Here is an 18,800-nt window from a genome sequence, read left to right as displayed (position 1 = left end):
GGAGGCCCTAAAAAGCACTTGAAAAATAGTGTTGCATATGAACTGTGGCTTCGAGAAGACAATACGTATTGTGATTTGAAAATAATTAGACATATGAAATTGATTGATCTATCACTGCTAAACTTGCTACTCCTCAGTGCATGTCGCTGCTTGTGCTATTTTGGAGGTGATACAGCAAGTGGTAAAACCGTATAAAAATATTTTACTTTAGTAGCATATTAAAAGTTGAAATGAAATTGTGAAATTTAGTAGCATGATTAACATGAATAAGACGTGATGTAATTTGGTGTGTATTTATATGTGTGTGGATATCAAATGTGTATTCAGTTTTTTTTCATTATATGTCAGCCAAGAATGTCTGAGAGTACATTGGAGTCTATTAGAAACATAAAATTCTCTCTAGAATGTTTTCATGTGGAAACCATAAAATTGTATTTTCAGTTATTCATTAACAGTATGTGTGTTTGGATTATTGATGGTTTTGTAGTGGAACCAATATTGGTTCTTTCATAAATCAAAGTGGATATAGACATTTATATAATTTCATCTTCTGTGTTAGGATGAAAATATCTCATTTCTAAATAGGATGTATTCACATGCATACACACACAACCCCCCCCCACCCCCACACACACACATGTGTGGTAGAAATGAAGCAATGCCTTATATTTTAAGGATAGATTGTTACAAGTCATAACATTGAAATAAATGTCAATTTCACAAAAGATACATTTTGACAGAGCTGTGAGTATTATCAGTGGTGAACATGCCATATTCTCAGGGGTTGTGAATGTTACCCCTGTCCAGAGGGTGGGTTTTAGGTGATGTTGAACATTTTGGTCAAGATGTAGGATGTGAAAAGGATAATAAAGTGTTATGAGTGACAGTACCAAATATTTGTTTACATTGCTGTAAATTTGAATTGAATTGAATTGAAAAGTCTGTTTATTTACTACAGAGCGAGATTCAGCCTTTACTGTGTGCCGTGCAAATAGATGTTGATCAGCAGGGGTTCCATGTCAATGTCTGCCTGTTGCACCATAGTACATTGCTGGCACCCTGAATTTGCTTCCAAAGTAAAAGTGCATTAGCATGGATGGTCATTCATTACACATATGATGCTAGTAATGTATGTGTGTGTGTGTGTGTGTGTGTGTGTGTGTGTGTGCGTAGAAACCATGCAAATATTCAATTTTTACTGAAAACTGAATATATCATATCCTCCCAAACACAAACATTCAATATAACATATTTATGTACAGTGGTCAGACACACGAAAAAGTCCTATGGTGAGGCTTCTCTAGTTTGTCTGTTGTTATTCTATATGTTTTGGTACCATTACACAGCTTTTGCACTGATTTATTTATGAGCCACCCTTTACCCTTAAATTTGGCCCTTTCCAATGGCATAATAGTAAAGCTGTCATCTGTATCATTAAATTGACTTTTAACCTTCACCCTGTTTTTTTGGCATTTTTTTTTCATGCAGCCTGATATATCTCCATTTTGATGTATTGGCATCAGCCAATTTACAGAAATTTACCTTAATAGAACACTTCACAAGTCAGGTTTGAATTTTTTTTATGTCCACTTTATGCACAGGTAGGCCATGGACGTCAGGAAAGGGGCAAGGGGAGGCCATGCCCCATCCCCGTGGGAAATGAATGTCCACCTCAAAATTATATAATTCACACATAATTTAATTTCAGCCACACTAATTTATGTTAATTATTATAAATACATTGAAGGAACATGATAATTTCAGACAGAAATAGTGTTGTATTTTTAGGGGCATCACCATATGCCGTCATTGCCTTGTAATCGGGTTGTTCTGGGTTTGATACCCGGTGGAGCCTCAAGTGGTTCGGATCCCACTTTAAACTGTATATCCAGTCCCGATTAGCCTTACTGTGCACAAAGTGGACTTAAAACACCAACTCAAACCAAACCATTCACCATATACCTCCTTTGCCACCCCCCAGAAAAAAATTACCTTGCTTGCCCCACCCTAGCAAAAATCCTGCAGACGTCCATGAAGTAGGCTAATTGGGATTAGACCTGCAGTTTAAAGTGAGATATGCCTCTATTGTGCATTGAATTTGGGACTCTTTGTTGATAAGGAAACTATCACTTTCACAAGGTGATATTCAGAAAATTTGATGTAATGCATTTTCCATCACTGCAGTGCAGTCTTGTGAGTGCCATTCAATATGAAGTAATAATAATCATTTAACATGTGTGTTTTAATGTTTTATAGCATGTTGTATTCTATGGGTAGCATGGTGGAGCAATAGAGTGAATGTGGAGAAGATAGAAAAGTGTGTGCATGTTTTAATACAAATAGTTGCTTTCTGTTTCAGGGCCAAAAATAGATTTGTTGAAGGTTTTGAAAATAGACATACTCTGTATGCAGATGTTCAGGAAGACCTACAGCAACCTTCAGTGGAGCATGTGAAGTACAGCATGAAAGGCCCCTTCAATTTTGGTTTGAAATCAAAACGCAAGAATGACAGGCCTTTGAGGTACATTGATATTGAATTTGACAGCCAATGCCAGGTATGTGCTTTTTCTACTTTTAATACTACTACTACTACTACTAATAATAATAATAATAATGTAAATGAAAGAAATTCATTACATTGTTGCAGATATGGAAACAAGTAACTTGGAGGTGGATTAAGCAATTTTTCAGTTGTTTTCTCACACATTTTTAATTGAGCAATGAAATATTATATAATTAGCAGTATTATTGCGCTTATTACTAATTAATTATAAATTGTTATTTTTTTTACCTCAGTAGACATGAATAGTAAATGGTGTTTTAATATATCCTTACCAATTGGAAGGTGTGTGTGGTAGGAAGGAGGGGCAGGAAATTCAAGTTTTTATCTTCGCTTCTTGCTTTGCATCACAGATTAATTAATATTATATGTTCATGATTATCCAAAATTGTGAGGAAATTGAAGTAAAATAAACAAAATTAATCAATCAATTGATATTTGATATTATAAACTTCTGTTGAAAGTGTTCCACATATATCCAGTCTTACCATAATTACTGTCACAATGTTTTGAATGAAAAAACAGCAGGTACTTTAAGATATTGTAATATACCATGCATATGTGTTACATTGATATATTGTGTACACAAAACACTAATCATTGTTCAAAAACACCACTATTGACCTGCACACATGCTATAAAACTCTGTTGCTACTCATCGATTGAATTACTCACTGAATCCACAAGGAAATCTCCCATCACCTTCACGAGATAGTGCTTCAAATGGGCAATACTGGGGTGTCTCATTTTGCAAGCCATGTCTTGAACCATGGACCACACAACTTTAAGTCCATATATTTCAGGTTTGGACTGTCAGGTGGCCAATGTGAGTAGGAAATTAAATTGGGCACATTTGTCTCAAGCCACTCCTGGGTAGCTCAAGCCCTATAAGCTGATGTAGAAAGAATACTACTGAAAGATTCAATCATGATCATGAAAGAGATCCTTAACCATTGTCTCCAGGACTGTCTCCTGGTACACTCTGGCTGATGTCCCCCCCCCTCCCGCCCCGTTTCATGCAGAAATGCGGGCCTCCCCCATGGCGCAGTGGTGGCGTCTTTGCCTTGTTATCAAGGGGTCCCAGGTTCGATACCCGGTGGAGGCACAAGTGGTTCGGATCCCACTTTAAACTGTAGGTCCAGTCCCGATTAGCCTTACTGTGCATAAAGTGGACTTAAAACAGCAACTCAGCAACTCATGCAGAAATGCAGCTCAGTGATGTCATCATAACTAACCATAACCACATCATGATTAAAGCAGGCTGGCTCATCACGATTAGCCAAAAGTAGCAGAAAAGCGACACTAAATAACAAAAAAATAAAATCAAATAGAAGCACTATGGTGGCCCCTCACACTAGCTTATTGTGAACTTGTGGCATAGGCTACACCTTGTCATTCTGCAAGTTCTTCTCAACAGTAAACATGTTTTCATATTTGAACTTACGTGACCACTGTTTGCATAAAGCTTGAGTAAGCGCTTTGCTTTTATTGCCCTCTGACACTTCAACTCAGCTGGGAGAAAGTGACCTATACATTGTTTGTAAGCTTTCAGTCCTAGATCCCTTCATATCACATGAGACATTGACATTTTGGAGATGTTCAGGTCACGAGCCATCACTGATTGATTCTGTACAGGATTTCTTCACTGTTTTCACCAATGGCACAGTCCTTAAGATGCATGGCTGTTCCAGCCTGGGCCTGTAAGTCACTGTTCCAGTATCAATGGAACACTGTGTGTTATGATAGAAGAAACTTTTGAAGATTCAAAGCTTCTGGGGGGGTCTTGAAAATTTCACCCACTGGCTTCTCCATTTCATGGAGTGCTGTAACAGCCATATGATTTTCATAATTGCCCCGTTCCATCATGGAAGCTAAACCTGCACATTCTTTCACTTCTGTAATGCAACTAGCAATGACTTAAGACTTATGTGTTCATTCTTGCTGGGCTAAATTGATGACTTTGCATATCACATTCCAAAGTTGTACCAGTATTGATAGTAAGACTGCTGATATGATGTGTTTCAAATTCATTTTGTTCCTTGTAATACAGTGTGAAACACCCAGAAAAACCTTAGTCCATAATTATGTGCCTAAAGATGTTGTTTTATTCTTTTTGATAAACTACTGTAGAAAATTTATTTATTGGCCTATTGATAATCAATATTCTACTGATCCAACATAAAATTGCAAGTCTTCCTTGAATGTTCCATGAATGAATTCATTCACCTCCTTAATTAATGTATATAGCCAAGTAATTGGAATGGGTTTTGCCATTGAAAAGGAACTGCATATTTAGGCATTTACTTTACAAAACCATGGCATGAATTCGTTTTTATACATAAAAATAATAACAACATGAAGGAATATTGCACTACTGCTACTACTATTGGACAGACTATTTATAAATATATCGGTAATATTACTGATACAACAGTTACACCATTTGCCTATGACTATGTTGGCCAATACCTAGTATCAAATAATATGTCCCATCACTAAACCATGTTTGTTCCAACCTTTCACCTTGCCTGTGCTAAGGATCACTCGACAATCCCTGTGCCAATCGGAAACCAGGGAAAATGTCTTGAGCTAAAGTGGTTTTCACATCGTGAAGGCACAATGGGCTCTTATGGACAATGCTTTTCTTATGGGAAAATAAAGCGCGCTATTGCCAAATATGTCGATTTTGAAATTTACGTGAAGTACAAAAAAAAAATTACAGTAAGGTAGAAAATTTTATGTAGAACATAATGGCGAAGATGAAAATTATTAACTTTATTTCATATTATTTTAAAATAATTAAAATGCAAGTTTTCATTGAAACCAAATTTTGAACATCTTTTCTATTCAAAACGTTAAATCATGCCGTAAAATCGAAAGATTTGTTACAAAAAAAAATCGACACTACTATGCAGTTGTCACTGGTGATTGTGGTGCTGAAAATTTGGCAATGTTTTTAAAAATATGTCCTTAAAAAAATAAATTGTCGAATAAAATGTGCGGATTTTTTATTGGCGCAGTGGAAAATGTCGTCTCTGGCCAAATTTCGTTTTATAAGTCTACGTAAAAACTCTCAGCGACAAAGTTGTAAAGATAATAATGAAATTATTTTTTGTCTTCACTCAAAGGTCCCCAGAGGCATTACTTCATGTAAATGCAGTTTGTTTTCAAGTCGGCGCGAAGTAAGGCGACACGCTGGCGTGAGTCTTAGTCATACTCAGGTGTTATGAGTTCGTACGTGCTCAACAGTTCAGTGACGTTTTAACACTCTTGCTGGTCTGGTGAAGTGGTGTGTGTAGACATTTCGGTGATTTTTACAAGTGGTTCATGAAGTGATTAATAGCGTCCTAATCTGTAAGTCTTCAGTCATCACAATGGATCGCAGAAAAACTATTTTAAGAATGTTCGAATATTTAAAGGAAAAGAATCCTGGACGTAGTCAATCGTTCATTGTTAGTGAACTTTGTGAGGTGGCTTGTGTCAGTAGACGTACATTCTTTAGATTAAGAAATGAAAGTAAGAAAGGCTCAATCGTTACACCCCGGAAAGAAAGAGTAACTGGACTAAAATACAAATCGAGCAGGGAAGTGAAATATAATGATTTCATTCGTAGTGCTATAAGACGCAAATTTCATGCATTTCTGTTTAGAAATGTTCCCGCAACAATTCAGTCTGTGATGAAGGAAGTTAACGACGATGAAGATTTGCCAAATTTGACATATTCGACTTTCTACCGTTTGCTGCAAGAAATGGGGTTTGAATTCGAAAAGCGAGGAAATAAGGCTTTATTGATTGAAAGAAACGATATTATACTTTGGCGACATTCATATTTACGAAAAATGAGACAATTTAGGAATGAGGGACGGAACATTGTTTACTTAGATGAAAGTTGGGTAAATGTAGGGCATACTTTGTCTAAAGTTTGGATGGACAAAACAATAGCAACACCCAAGGATGCTTTTCTGGCCGGGTTGTCTACAGGTCTGAAGGACCCTACCGCTCGGGGACCACGGTTTGTTTTGTTGCATGCCGGTGGTAAGATGGGGTTTGTACAGGGAGCGAAACAAGTATTTTTAACAAATAGATTAATTATGCTTGCATTTCATAAGTCTCTCCCCATACTTTGTCAACTCCGGTTCATAATAACAATAATAATAATCATGGACAATTAACAACTATAACAAATGTAACAACAACTGTAACAATATACAATACATACAACATGTTTATTGTGAAAGGAAGCAAGAGCGGTAATCCCGGCCGGCGATAAGAGCTAGGGCACCTTAAATGGCAACACCGCGCGGTTTCTCCATAAGAGCCATTGTGCCTTCACGATGTGAAAACGACAATAGATAAGGAGTGAATGGTAAGCAGAGAAGCAGTGCCTATGCATGTGATGTTGCCAGTTCTTAGTTTATCCCTCACAATTATTGTGGTAGTGGTTAATGCATTCCTGTATAGCTTATTCGCTTTCTTCAACAGAAGTCGTTGACATTAAACAGTGACAACATCATGTGGCTTCTGCTAGGAAGGCTAATGTTGAGCAAGCGTGGGAACAGTGATAGCTTATGCAAAACACAGTTTAATCATAATAAAGAAGGGGAGGATGGTATGGCTATGAGGAAAAATGGAGGATCACTGTAAACTGTATTTAAAATAACATTGTGTATTGAGCAAAATGGAAAAAATGTGAGGATTCTGGAAAACTCATGGAAATCTCAGGGAAAATACATTTAGAGTTCATTTGGGAACACTGAAGATGTTTCTGAGTTGACAGCTGAGTTCTTGACATGGTGCTCACATTGTCCAACTAGAGGTTGGAGCAGGTATGTGAAACATTCGGCAGGGTAGTAGGTTGGACTGTCTGGCTATAGCACTGACAATGGGTGTTAATGAGACCCCCATTTTGTGTATTTGTGTATGTTCACCAGAGTCCTGGTGAAAGACACATTTGAACTTCTGGGAAGCCACTTTCCACTAGCCATAGTAGATCTCTTCCACCACATGCTCTATTACATATATTTCTCTCTACAATTGCAAATATTATGAACAAACCAATGACCTTATCACTCTCGCCGGCAGTTGCTAACTTCTACATGGGACTTTTTAACAACAAACCCTGACAGATGCCCCACACTCACCAACCTGCTTCTACAGAAATGTGGATGACACTTTTGTTATTTGGCGACATGGAATACTGGCACTACAAAGCTTCTGGATTTCATCAACAACCACCACTCCATCATCAAAATTACCATGGAGATAGAAGAAGATGGCTGCCGTCCATTCCTGGACATCCTACTTTGCCACATACCAGATGGCACACTTGGAAATAGTGTGTATAGAAAACCCACACATGCCAACCTGTACCTAAATGCCCAGAGTTTTCATCACAAGGCACAAAGTCTTGCCATCCTGAACACTCTGACCCACAGGGCAGTAACCATATCAGACCAAGAAAATGTACAATCCGAATTCACCCACACTATAACAGAATGGATACAACATCATAGATATCAACAGGTTACTTACCAAGGCAGTTGCATTCCAGCAGGGACCAGCCATGGGCAATGTGGCCCTTTGAAGAGCCGATTTGTCACAACCTGGAACAGCCAAAAGTGGGAATGTGCCAGTTACAAGTAAGGATCCTTCAGTGCACAACACAGGAGAGGAACACCCCATTACAACTGTTATCATTTATTTGGCATGGCACCATGAAATTAAGAAGATTTCTTACTAGGCAAGAAAGATGACTTGGAACTCTGTACTCCAGGGGTATATCACATATCCTGTGAATGTGGTACACCATATTAGAAAGAGGATGCACCATTAAGTAGTGATGCAATGAACATCAATGCACCATCAGACTATTCCAAACAGAAATGTCAGAACTAGCAGAACACAGCATTACTGAAGGCCACAGAATTACTTTTTCAGACACCAAAATCATAACCAAATGTACTAACATAAGAGGAAAGGAACTCATAGCCATTGCATGGGAAAACCTGAATGTGAACGGGGACATGGGACTCCAACTCAGCCTGGCCTGGAATCCATTTCTCCATAAAAGCTAGACATCAGCCAATAGAACACCAGGATTCAGAGCAAACCAATCACAAGACAGGGCCTAAGCTACCATCTTAATACATGCATATTTAACCTCATCCTTGGTCTCGATTTGATTTTCCCTGAGATGAGGGCAAAGTATGTGCTTGAAATATTGGAAGCTAATGGTGATTTATGCTGGCTGGTAACCCAAGAACAATTGTTTGAATCACATCGTTGGCATCAGAGAGTGTTGAAATTTGAAGAAAAGCTGGTTGTTATCCATCTCAAAACACAATGTTGACATATATAATTTATTACATGATATTTATTGAGACTTGCCGTACAAACAAATCCAATAAACTGATGGTTTTTGGATAGAACTTGGAGGTGAAGAAAGCAATGGAACCCTCTTCTGAAATCTGCAAAAAGCATAAAGGTTAAGTCCTAAAAGCTTTCAAACTGGAAATACTATTTTTTATTAATATGATACATTATTAGTAAATGAACAGGTGCATTTTATTCCCATTGTAATGACCTGTGATGCCAGCTAGATTTATAAATTTAATTTTAAACTTCTTTACTTCCACATGAGCAATAATATGTGCAATGAGGTTGGTATTACTTTCCTGTTAGTTCGAAGCTTTCTGGAATGATCTTCCATTCATAGTTATGAGAAGAATGCATGGTTGAAGTGCAAGTTCTCTTTTGTTTGTAGTGTTGTGAATTTACCAATTTGTAAGTAAGCAACACTTGAATGTAAAATAGCTTTGCTTCTTATAAGAGTAGAATATTGACAAGAAAGACATTTCTTTTCCGCTCACATTTTATGTTTGTGCATATTTTAATACCTTCATCCTGTATCCCTGACATGATATATGATTGTAACAACAACACATATTTGTCATCTGACACACTTGAAGATACATATAAAATAATATTGGATTTAAAAAAACTGTGTACATATTACTCTTACAGCGTATTTCAGAATTTGTCTTCAGGAACAGATTCACACATTGGATAAAGGTGTTTGTGAAAGTGTACGAGCCACAGAAGGTGTATGTGGATCATGAGCTCTATCCTGGTGTGAGCTCTATGTATGTATTTCGACCATCCAGATGGAGACTGAGCATTCCAAAGAAAGTCCTCATGGAATCACCATTTTATGAACAGGATGGTTGTCAATGTATCAAAGTTAGTGCATCTGAGGTGAGTTTATGTATACACAGCTTCACTTCTTTTTATTTCATGGCATACTACACAAAAAATTTAAAATGACTTGAAGTGCATTCTGCAGACTTAACAACACATGTTTACATTGTGGGGAGAATCTTCTAGCTGAGTTTGGATTTTAAAAGCCTCTAACAGTTATCTACATTCTCATTAAAGCTGACCCAATACCGATGCTGATTAAATGGAATTGGATGATATCAGTGTCATCACTATCAAAGTATTGATTCAATTTTAATCACCCTTACCAGCTATTACTTTTTCGGAGACTGGGTATCTTGAGTTTGCAAGAATTTGCATTACACTTTTGCAAAGTTTGATTAACAAACATGTAAATGATGCCAATAACTTTATTAAATTCTTTACCAGTATTATGTGGCAAAGGTACATTTCATAATTAAATTTTAACTATCAGAAAGAAAAATAATCTTGCAAGCAAGGATCTTAGTGTGAATATGAGTCACTTGACTCATATAGTAAAAGTCTCCCAATTGGACAAGTGTTTCAGAGAAATGATGGGCTGGGACTTGATGTTGTAACATGTTTTTTATTTGCCATCAGATCGAATACTGGGGTGAGATCTTTATATATCCAATGAAAATTAGCCGAAATAGATGAACGACAAGGCATATTTTGACATATATTACCAATTTCGCATTTTTACATCATATTTCTTCAACTTTCTCACAATAAGACATATTTCTGTATAATTTGGTAATTGTCTTGCATATAACCGATTATATTTTAATTTATTCCTTGTACCTTTAATGCAATGGCTAATTTATATTATCACTAGCAGGATAAGGAAATTATGGACAAAAAATATAAGAGCAGATGCAGTATTTTCTTACCAACTAGTACAGAAAGTAAATTTTACAAAATTTATTTTTATTTGTACAAAATTGTATATCGAGGGTTCAATTGCTCCTATGTGCCCCCTGCAGGTGCTCTTGGCTGTCTGGAAGAAATAATGCAAGAAAGACGTGAAAACAAAGAATACCCCTTTTTTTATCCCACCGACAACTGATAGCCATGCGAACATCATGAAAAAATGTATTCAATCACTGTTGTGCAGGAACAAGAATCACCAGGTAGGAAATAAACAAGTTTCAATTCTTCTAATGTGTTTACATCTTTTTTTTTTTTGCTTCTCCCAACAATCAGTGAAATGTACAGATAACATTTGGTACATTACAGCCCTTACTCTATCGACAATCGAGTATGAGAATTTCAATATCACTTGTCGTTTGAGCCAGACAAGTATCAGTGTGTAACAGTGTGAATAGAATGCCCCCTGTAGAGGAATCTGTTGCAGTGAGACTGAGGTGCTATGTTACAGAGTTTGGGAGCATAGGCATGCGCAGACCCTCTGATTAGGGGGGGGGGGCTTGATGAAAGTTCAGTCAGGAAAGATAAACCTCACTTTATTTTACTGTTTTAGTTTCATTGCATTGATGGGTGTAATGCAGCAACATAGAGACACCATAACGAATAAATAAATTGTTTCTGTTTGTTTGATTGTTTGATTTGGTGTTTTAAGTCCACATTATGCACATTAAGGCTAATCGGGACTTGACCTGCAGTTTAAAGTGGGATCTGAATCACTATGTGCCTCCACCGGGAATCAAACCCGGGACCCCTTGATTACAAGGCAACGACACTACCAAAATTGTCTCTGAAATGTGCTGCGCTCCTCTTCCTCCAAACAATTGTGTTCATGCATTTAAGACAAAACTGTTTAGCAGCAAGAGTCTGCAGTATTTAGTAGTTATAACTTCTCTCTCTCTCTCTCTCTAGTATTTTAAAATGTATTACAGAAAACATGAAAATTGCAAACGAAGCGAGCAAGAACATTTTTAGATCCAAATTTTTGCAAACTGAAAGAAATATTAATTTAATATGACACAAAAAATTTCATGTTTTCCAATTTTTTTCATTCTGGTGGCCAGGGCCAACTCCCACTGCCCCCTAGCTATGGCTCTGAAGTTCACAAGACTGTAAGTAAAGCAGTTATTGCGAGCGAAGCAAGCAACAACATTTTATGAAATTTATTTTTTATTTTTAGAAAATTTTATATCGAGTGGGCAATTGCCCTTATGTGCCCCCTGCAGGTGCTCTTGGCCTTCTGGAAGAAATAATGCAAGAAAGATGTGAAAACAAATTCCATCTTGAGTATATTTTTGTCCTGCTATTCTTGCTTTCTTTTACCTCAATATTTGCCCCACCCCCTCGCCTCCTAGAATTGATTTCCTTCCAAGGTTGGGGAAGGGCAAAGCCCATTTTCCCCCTGTGGTTGCACCACTGCACCCCCTTCCGCCACAGTTGCTTTGACCTTTACTTGGTTGAAAATACTTCATTTTCTTTTAGAGTATAATATCGTTTAATAACGGGGATAAGATTCCTCTACACTAAATTTCTAGGTGAAAGTATAATATTGTCAGGTCATAGATATGTGCAAAGGGGGTGGGGTTTGCAAGGATGTCCACAACTCCCCCTTAGAAATCGAATGTTAACTTAAAAGTATATATTTCACACGTATAATTTGATTTCAATCATAGTAATTTACATTAATGCGATAATTTGAAATTCAAGTGGTATTTTTTGAAGGGGCAATACTATCATCAGGGTAATATGCCCCATGGAAACTACCTTGATGTCCCTCCATGGAAAAAATCTGCGAACTCTCCATGATTAGGGGGGCAATTGTCCCCCCCCCCTGTGCGCACACCTATGTTTGGGAGTGATATGATCTGCACTGACAACAAGATTCTGTTTTGTAAGTTGTGTGAAACCAGGGTAGGATATTCGAAGAGATTTTCAGTATTGCAACATTTGGACATGGCAAAACAACAAAGAAACTTGTCAACAGAAATAAAGAAAGTTCAGGCACTACATTAAAATGTGGAGCTGGGCCAGAGTGATCGACTGTCCTCTTCCTCCAAGGATCTGTGTAAAGCATTTATCGTGTCTGGTATCCCTCTGTGGATGCTGGAAGAATATACTCTTCATGAGTTCTTACACAAGTACTGCGACAAGGAAATCCCTCATAAGGGCATACTTAACAGTTGGGCTGAAAAGTTCGTAGGCTGACTCATAGATGGCATTACTAGAATTAAATCCATGTGATTTTTACTTAGTACTAACCTTCAAAAGATACGTGTATAAATTTCACATCTGCCGGATAATTAGTTCGTGAGATATAGCATTGTGGGTGAAGCAGCTTTTGTTATTGTGAAAAAATGGATAAAAAAGAATTTCGTGTGTTAATAAAGCATTGCTTTTTGGCGAAAAAAAATACTGTTGAAGCCAAGGCTTGGCTTGATAAACATTATTCGGACTCTGCACCAGGAAAATCAACCGTTTGCTAAATTTAAATGAGGCGAAATGAGCATCGAAGACGATGCACGCAGTGGATGCCCCAAAGAGGCTGTTACCGACGAAAACATAAAAAAAGTCCACAAAATAATTTTAAATGATCGTAAAGTGAAGTTGATCGAGATAGCTGAGACTTTAAAAATATCAAAGGAACGTGTTGGACATATTGTGCATGAATATTTGAACATGCGAAAGCTGAGTGCAAAATGGGTGCCGCGCATGCTCACAATCGATCAAAAGCAACAACGTTTTGATGATTCGGAGCAATGTTTAGCGATATTCAACCGTAATAAAATTGCTTCCCCATCCACCATATTCTCCAGATCTGGCCCCCAGTGACTTTTTCCTGTTTACAGACCTTAAAAGAATGCTCGCTGGAAAGAAATTTAGCACTGATGAAGAGGTAATTGCCGAAACTGAGGCCTATTTTGAGGCTAAAGAGAAATCGTACTATAAAAATGGCATCGAAAAATTGTATGACCGCTATAATCGTTGTATCGCCCTCGAAGGCAACTATATTGAATAATAAAATCGAATTTTGTCAAAAAAATATTTTTTACTATGTTAGCCTACGAACTTTTCAGCCCAACTGTTAGCAAGGTCTATGTGAGAAATACATACAGAGAAACTACATATAACATTCGAGATAAAATGAAGACAAAAACGTGTGGTTATCAGTTGACGATATGACAGACTGTTGTGGGCATTACATAGTTAATGACGTGCTGGGTATTCTGGAAGTGGAACAGTCAGGATAAATAATCCTTGTGCATGTTGAACAGATTTAGAATGTAAACCACTCGACAATCGCTGGCTATATTGAAAACTCAATGCAGCTACTATTTACCAGAAGGTGTTCTGCATGACAGAATTCTTCTACTTGTTACAGATGCTGGCTAGGTCTATGCTGAAGGCAGTAAAAGCCTTAAAGGTTCTCTATTCGAAAATTGTTCATATCATCTATATGGCACATGAACTTCATAGGCTATGTGAGAAATTTGAGCAAGATATCCCAAAGTATATAGATTGCCTTATGTCAAATATGAAAAAAGTGTTTTTGAAGTGTCCATCACTAAGTGAGGCCCAAAAAGAAGGCTGCACTGGATATTCCATTGCCACCAAAGCCGGCGGTGGCACAGTGGGGGGACATGGCTTCAAGCAATTCAGTAATACTCCTCCAATCTTCACATTCTTGCTGATGTAGTTGGTAGTTTTGAAACAGAGGGTACCATATCTGTTAGTGTTGTTCAGCTATTAGTTCAAGATAAAAAAGTTAAAGAAGATATACTTTACATTTCTCTAAATTTCTGGCCTGCCCCCGTGGTGGAATGTTTAGCACAGCATGCTACGACACCAAGGGTCCCAGGTTCAAATCCCAGCCTGGGCATGGGTGTTTGTGAGTGTCCCTTCATCAATTTCACCATATCATCACTCATCTTCATCTTTGCAATTAGCCAAAAGTAACAGAAAAGCGAAGTAAAATATATCAATCCATCAATCTGTAAATTTTGGGTTCCTGGTGTTGTGTATTGAGCGATTGGAGACAAATAGTCTCAGTGTACATGATTCTCTTGAAATCATCGGAGAAGTGAAAACTAAGTTATCAAGAGCAAAGGGCAAACTGCCGAACTGGTGAGAAACAAACTCAGAGACTTCTTGAACAATAAATCCTGGATACAGACCTTGACCAGCATCGCCAGTGTCCTAGCGGGTACAGAGAATCAACTCTGGAAAATACTGAAATATTACAAACACAATATGTTTCATATATGTTTCTGACATATTTTCAATTTTTGTGACATAATTACATACAAATTTTACAGTTTTATAGGACATAAAGTCTAGGCCCTAATGATGAATATTGACATGTAAATTGACTTTCATAAAATTAGAGGAAGTATAGGTGTCTCGCAGAGTAGGCCCAAGCTGCCACATGCCTGGAGGAAATGAGGAAAAATCACTAAAATTTTATTTAAAAAATAGAGAAGAAGGAGCATTGAATACTTGAAGGGATTGAACTATTAAGAACTGACAGACCAAATGAAAACTGTAGTACTGGGTGTTCCATTTACAACGCAACCCGGAGTTGGGGATAGTACAAATTTTGAACGGGAAGCGGTACACATATAATCCTTATAACAAATTGAAGCCTTGTTCATGCATATATTTTTAAACTGGGAACAATGATTGGATTTCATTAATGTTCACATAGTGTTGCCAGATGTAATGGGAAGTGTAAATTAAATTTTTTACAAAGCATGAAAAATGGCACATAACACACATGTATGGACATGCCGTTTGTAATTTTCAGTTTTTTTTCCAAGTTTCTTTTTTATTGTTTCCAGTAATTGCATGATGTATACAGTTTCGAAACACTCCTTTTGTGGCACTGAAACACCAGCAGTGTTGCCAATGCACAGTCTTAATTTCTAAAAACAACGATTTTCGTAGTTCCCCTTTAAAGATTTAAAGATCTGATTGGCTATCAGTAGAATTGAACATTTATTTTTTTACTGCCATAGATGCCAAGCTAATCCACCTAACCAAACTGAAAATCACCGACAGCATGTCCGTACATGTGTGTTATATGCCATTTTTCATGCTTTGTAAACAATTTAATTTACACTTCCCGTTACATCTGGCAACACTGCATGGACACTAATGAAATCCAATCATTGTTCCCAATTTAAAAATATATGCATGAACAAGGCTTCAATTTGGTATATGGATTATATGTGTACCACTTCCGGTTCAAAATTTGTACTATCCCCAACTCCGGGTTGCGTTGTAAATGGAACACCCTGTATCTTTACCTCCTTATGAAATCCACAGAGTAGTAAATTATGCACTACCGTTTAGTAGTTCGCACATGAGGTAGCATGTGAGTTGAAATCAAAGTAGTTTGCAGAATGTCATTAAGTAGGATTTGATTTCATTTAACCCCAATCTCAATGCCACCTATTATGACAGTCTGTGAACAGAAATTTTGTTATTTCAATGGTGAAGAATTCTTTATGTCCTGCAAGTTTTAGATCTGTGGAGTCTGTGGTCTCATTTTGATTATGCTTTTGAGAATGAAGAATAAGATTCATCCACGTCACTATGATTATTAGAAAATAATATGATAGAACTCCATTAATCATAAACCATTCTTATTAGAATAAAATCTAAGCTTGATAACAGCATAATGTTTTGTTTTTTTCTTTTACAATGTAATAATAATATGCAGCCATGTCTGAAATTGCATGTGGTGCTGTTTATTCTGATATGGAACTCCATGAGTCTGACCCCAAAATGTATATTATAAATATATCCTCTCTCATGGAAGACAGACTTCCAACACAGACTCCAAATGATATGGTGGGAGCAACCTCTTTCAGGGTTGAAAGGCTGTGCAGTTATACTAAAACAGAATATTCCTTTTACTATACTAAATGTCAATGAAGTGGTGAGTAATCAAATTAGAAGTATGGTATTGTAGTCCCAGTCTCCTTTCCTCATAAGAATCTTTGCCATAGAAGAGTACATTCTGCTGCCCTTTAATCCTACATTGGTATATGTGTTCCAGAGTAACGCAGTTGGTATATGGCGAGCATGGTGCTACACATGAATTTTATTGTGTATTGTCATTTTGTCGAATATCTTTTTACGTTAATCACATTGAAGATAGTTTATAAATATGTCAGAGGCGATGCGTCCAATCATCGGCAGATGCAGCAATGACTTAGCAATATAAATACTGCATTTTAAATATTTTAGAGAAGAAGTAAAAAATAAGTCAGAATATTCTCATATTTGTGCGAAATAAGCCAAGCAACACCATGAAATGGCTAGAAATGTGCAAGGAATTTGCTAAGTTTAGCACATCGGAATGAGAGCCCAGTACTCTTCCCCACTCGCACTACATTTTCTATTGAAGGCAACGGTGTTCGCTGATCCAGGTCATTGCAGAAAATGTGCAAATCTCTCTACCTGTTTGGAAGACACCCGACGGCCGCTTGAAGGTCTGGTCATAAAAGGCTTTTTCTTTTTCAGCTGCCATATTTATGGCAGGGTTTCTTTGACATCATCAGGATTAACATTTTTCAAAGTGCTACTTCCATCATTGTAAAGCATGCAATGCAATGATCTAATACATGCAATGAATGATGTCGTGAGTGAAAAAATGTTTAAATAAACTGAAAAATCAGACTTTCTTTTAATTATGTTAGACAAACCATCTAATGTTAACAGTATGTCTCAATTGTAAACTGTCTTGAGATCTGTGCATAAGGAGGAGGGCAAGGTCTGTCGAAGCCCACTTTTCCCCACTCTAGAAGGTCTGGTCATAACAAGCCTTTTTGTCAATCCTCGTGTTTACAACCTCGGCAGGTTTCTGTGACGTCATCAGCATGATACTCTCTGCGTGTCTGCTATTTTCAGCATTGTAAAGCATGCAACGCTCTTGTTTTTAAGAGGAAAAACACATACTGAAGAACATAGCAAAACAACTTACACAGAATACATTAAAGTAATCTTGTATAGAAGAATTATAAGTATGTAAAAGCATAAACTTACCCACGGCTAGTGCTGGAAAGAACTGGAAGAAGAGCAGCTCTGGGTCCATTGTTTTTGTTTCATTTGCTTTCTATTACTTCCACCTAGATCCGAAACTATAGCAACTATTTTATACCCAGCTACCCCAACCATTGATATAATATCAAACAACAAAGCCTTGGTCATAGCTGTATCAAAGTTATAGTATACTGTCTGTTTCCACTCACCTGTCAATCCTCGAAGCATTGCAACCTGAACATTTCTATGGGGACCCAACACTCTGTCATTTTCACTGTCGTAGCACACTCGTCTGTTAACATTCATTTCATCAAACAACAGGACACTCAGTTTTTCCACTTCAGTCAAACACTGTCCCTGCTGTTTCATAATATTCAAAACTGGTGCAAGAATTCCCGGTGGGAGTCTCAGTTTCTATGCCCAGCGACGAAGTGTTGCAATGCTGGGTAATGGAATTCCGACCTCTGATCTCATGTGGGTAGATATACAATCATTCACTGATTGCCCTTTGTGTTAATGTAGGAATTACTGTATATCTTCCTGTTTCCACCTCTGCTTTCTTTTCCCCTTAATTAACATGCTGATTTGCCCTGGAGTAAAAGTTTCGCTCAAAATTTGTCTCAATTTTTGTTCACGATAGTTTTCACTTTCTTCCGCTCCCTTGTTTTTAAAGCCACTTTTGACTGCAAAACCTTCTTATACCTTGCTTGCCATATTTGCAAATTGATTTTAAGGTTTTTGATTTCCTCATGACAATTATTTATATCTGTCTTTAGATTTTCATTTTCCCCACTAAGCACTTCCAGTTGTTTTGTGTTTTCGATTTTTTCACTTTCTATTGAACAAATGAATGACAACACAGATAAAGGCTTTTGTTCTTGAGGTAGCACGCTGCTGTTCACAAATAATTGTTCACTTACCTTAGAGAGAACCCTTTTCCTAGCACATCTTGCCTTTGCACGTCTTGCACGAACGCTGTTGTCGTCACTGACCTGCACATGTGTGACTGGAAGTAACAATGTAGGAATGGCATCTT

General features: G+C 37.3%; 1 protein-coding gene across 1 annotated transcript in view; it reads left to right on the top strand.

Moving 5' to 3' along the window:
* Window positions 1-18,800, top strand: part of LOC145983069 (uncharacterized) — a 55,659-nt gene that overhangs the window by 24,988 nt on the left and 11,871 nt on the right. The window contains exons 4-5 of the mRNA XM_083116344.1: window positions 2,360-2,555; window positions 9,584-9,814. Of these exons, the coding sequence (XP_082972470.1) occupies window positions 2,360-2,555; window positions 9,584-9,814 (427 nt within the window). The remainder of the gene's footprint in view (window positions 1-2,359; window positions 2,556-9,583; window positions 9,815-18,800) is intronic.

This window comes from Lepisma saccharinum, unplaced genomic scaffold (assembly GCF_977018435.1).
Source record: "Lepisma saccharinum unplaced genomic scaffold, izLepSacc3.1 HAP1_SCAFFOLD_622, whole genome shotgun sequence".
Classification (NCBI taxonomy): domain Eukaryota; kingdom Metazoa; phylum Arthropoda; class Insecta; order Zygentoma; family Lepismatidae; genus Lepisma; species Lepisma saccharinum.
This window is presented reverse-complemented; position numbering and strand designations above follow the sequence as displayed.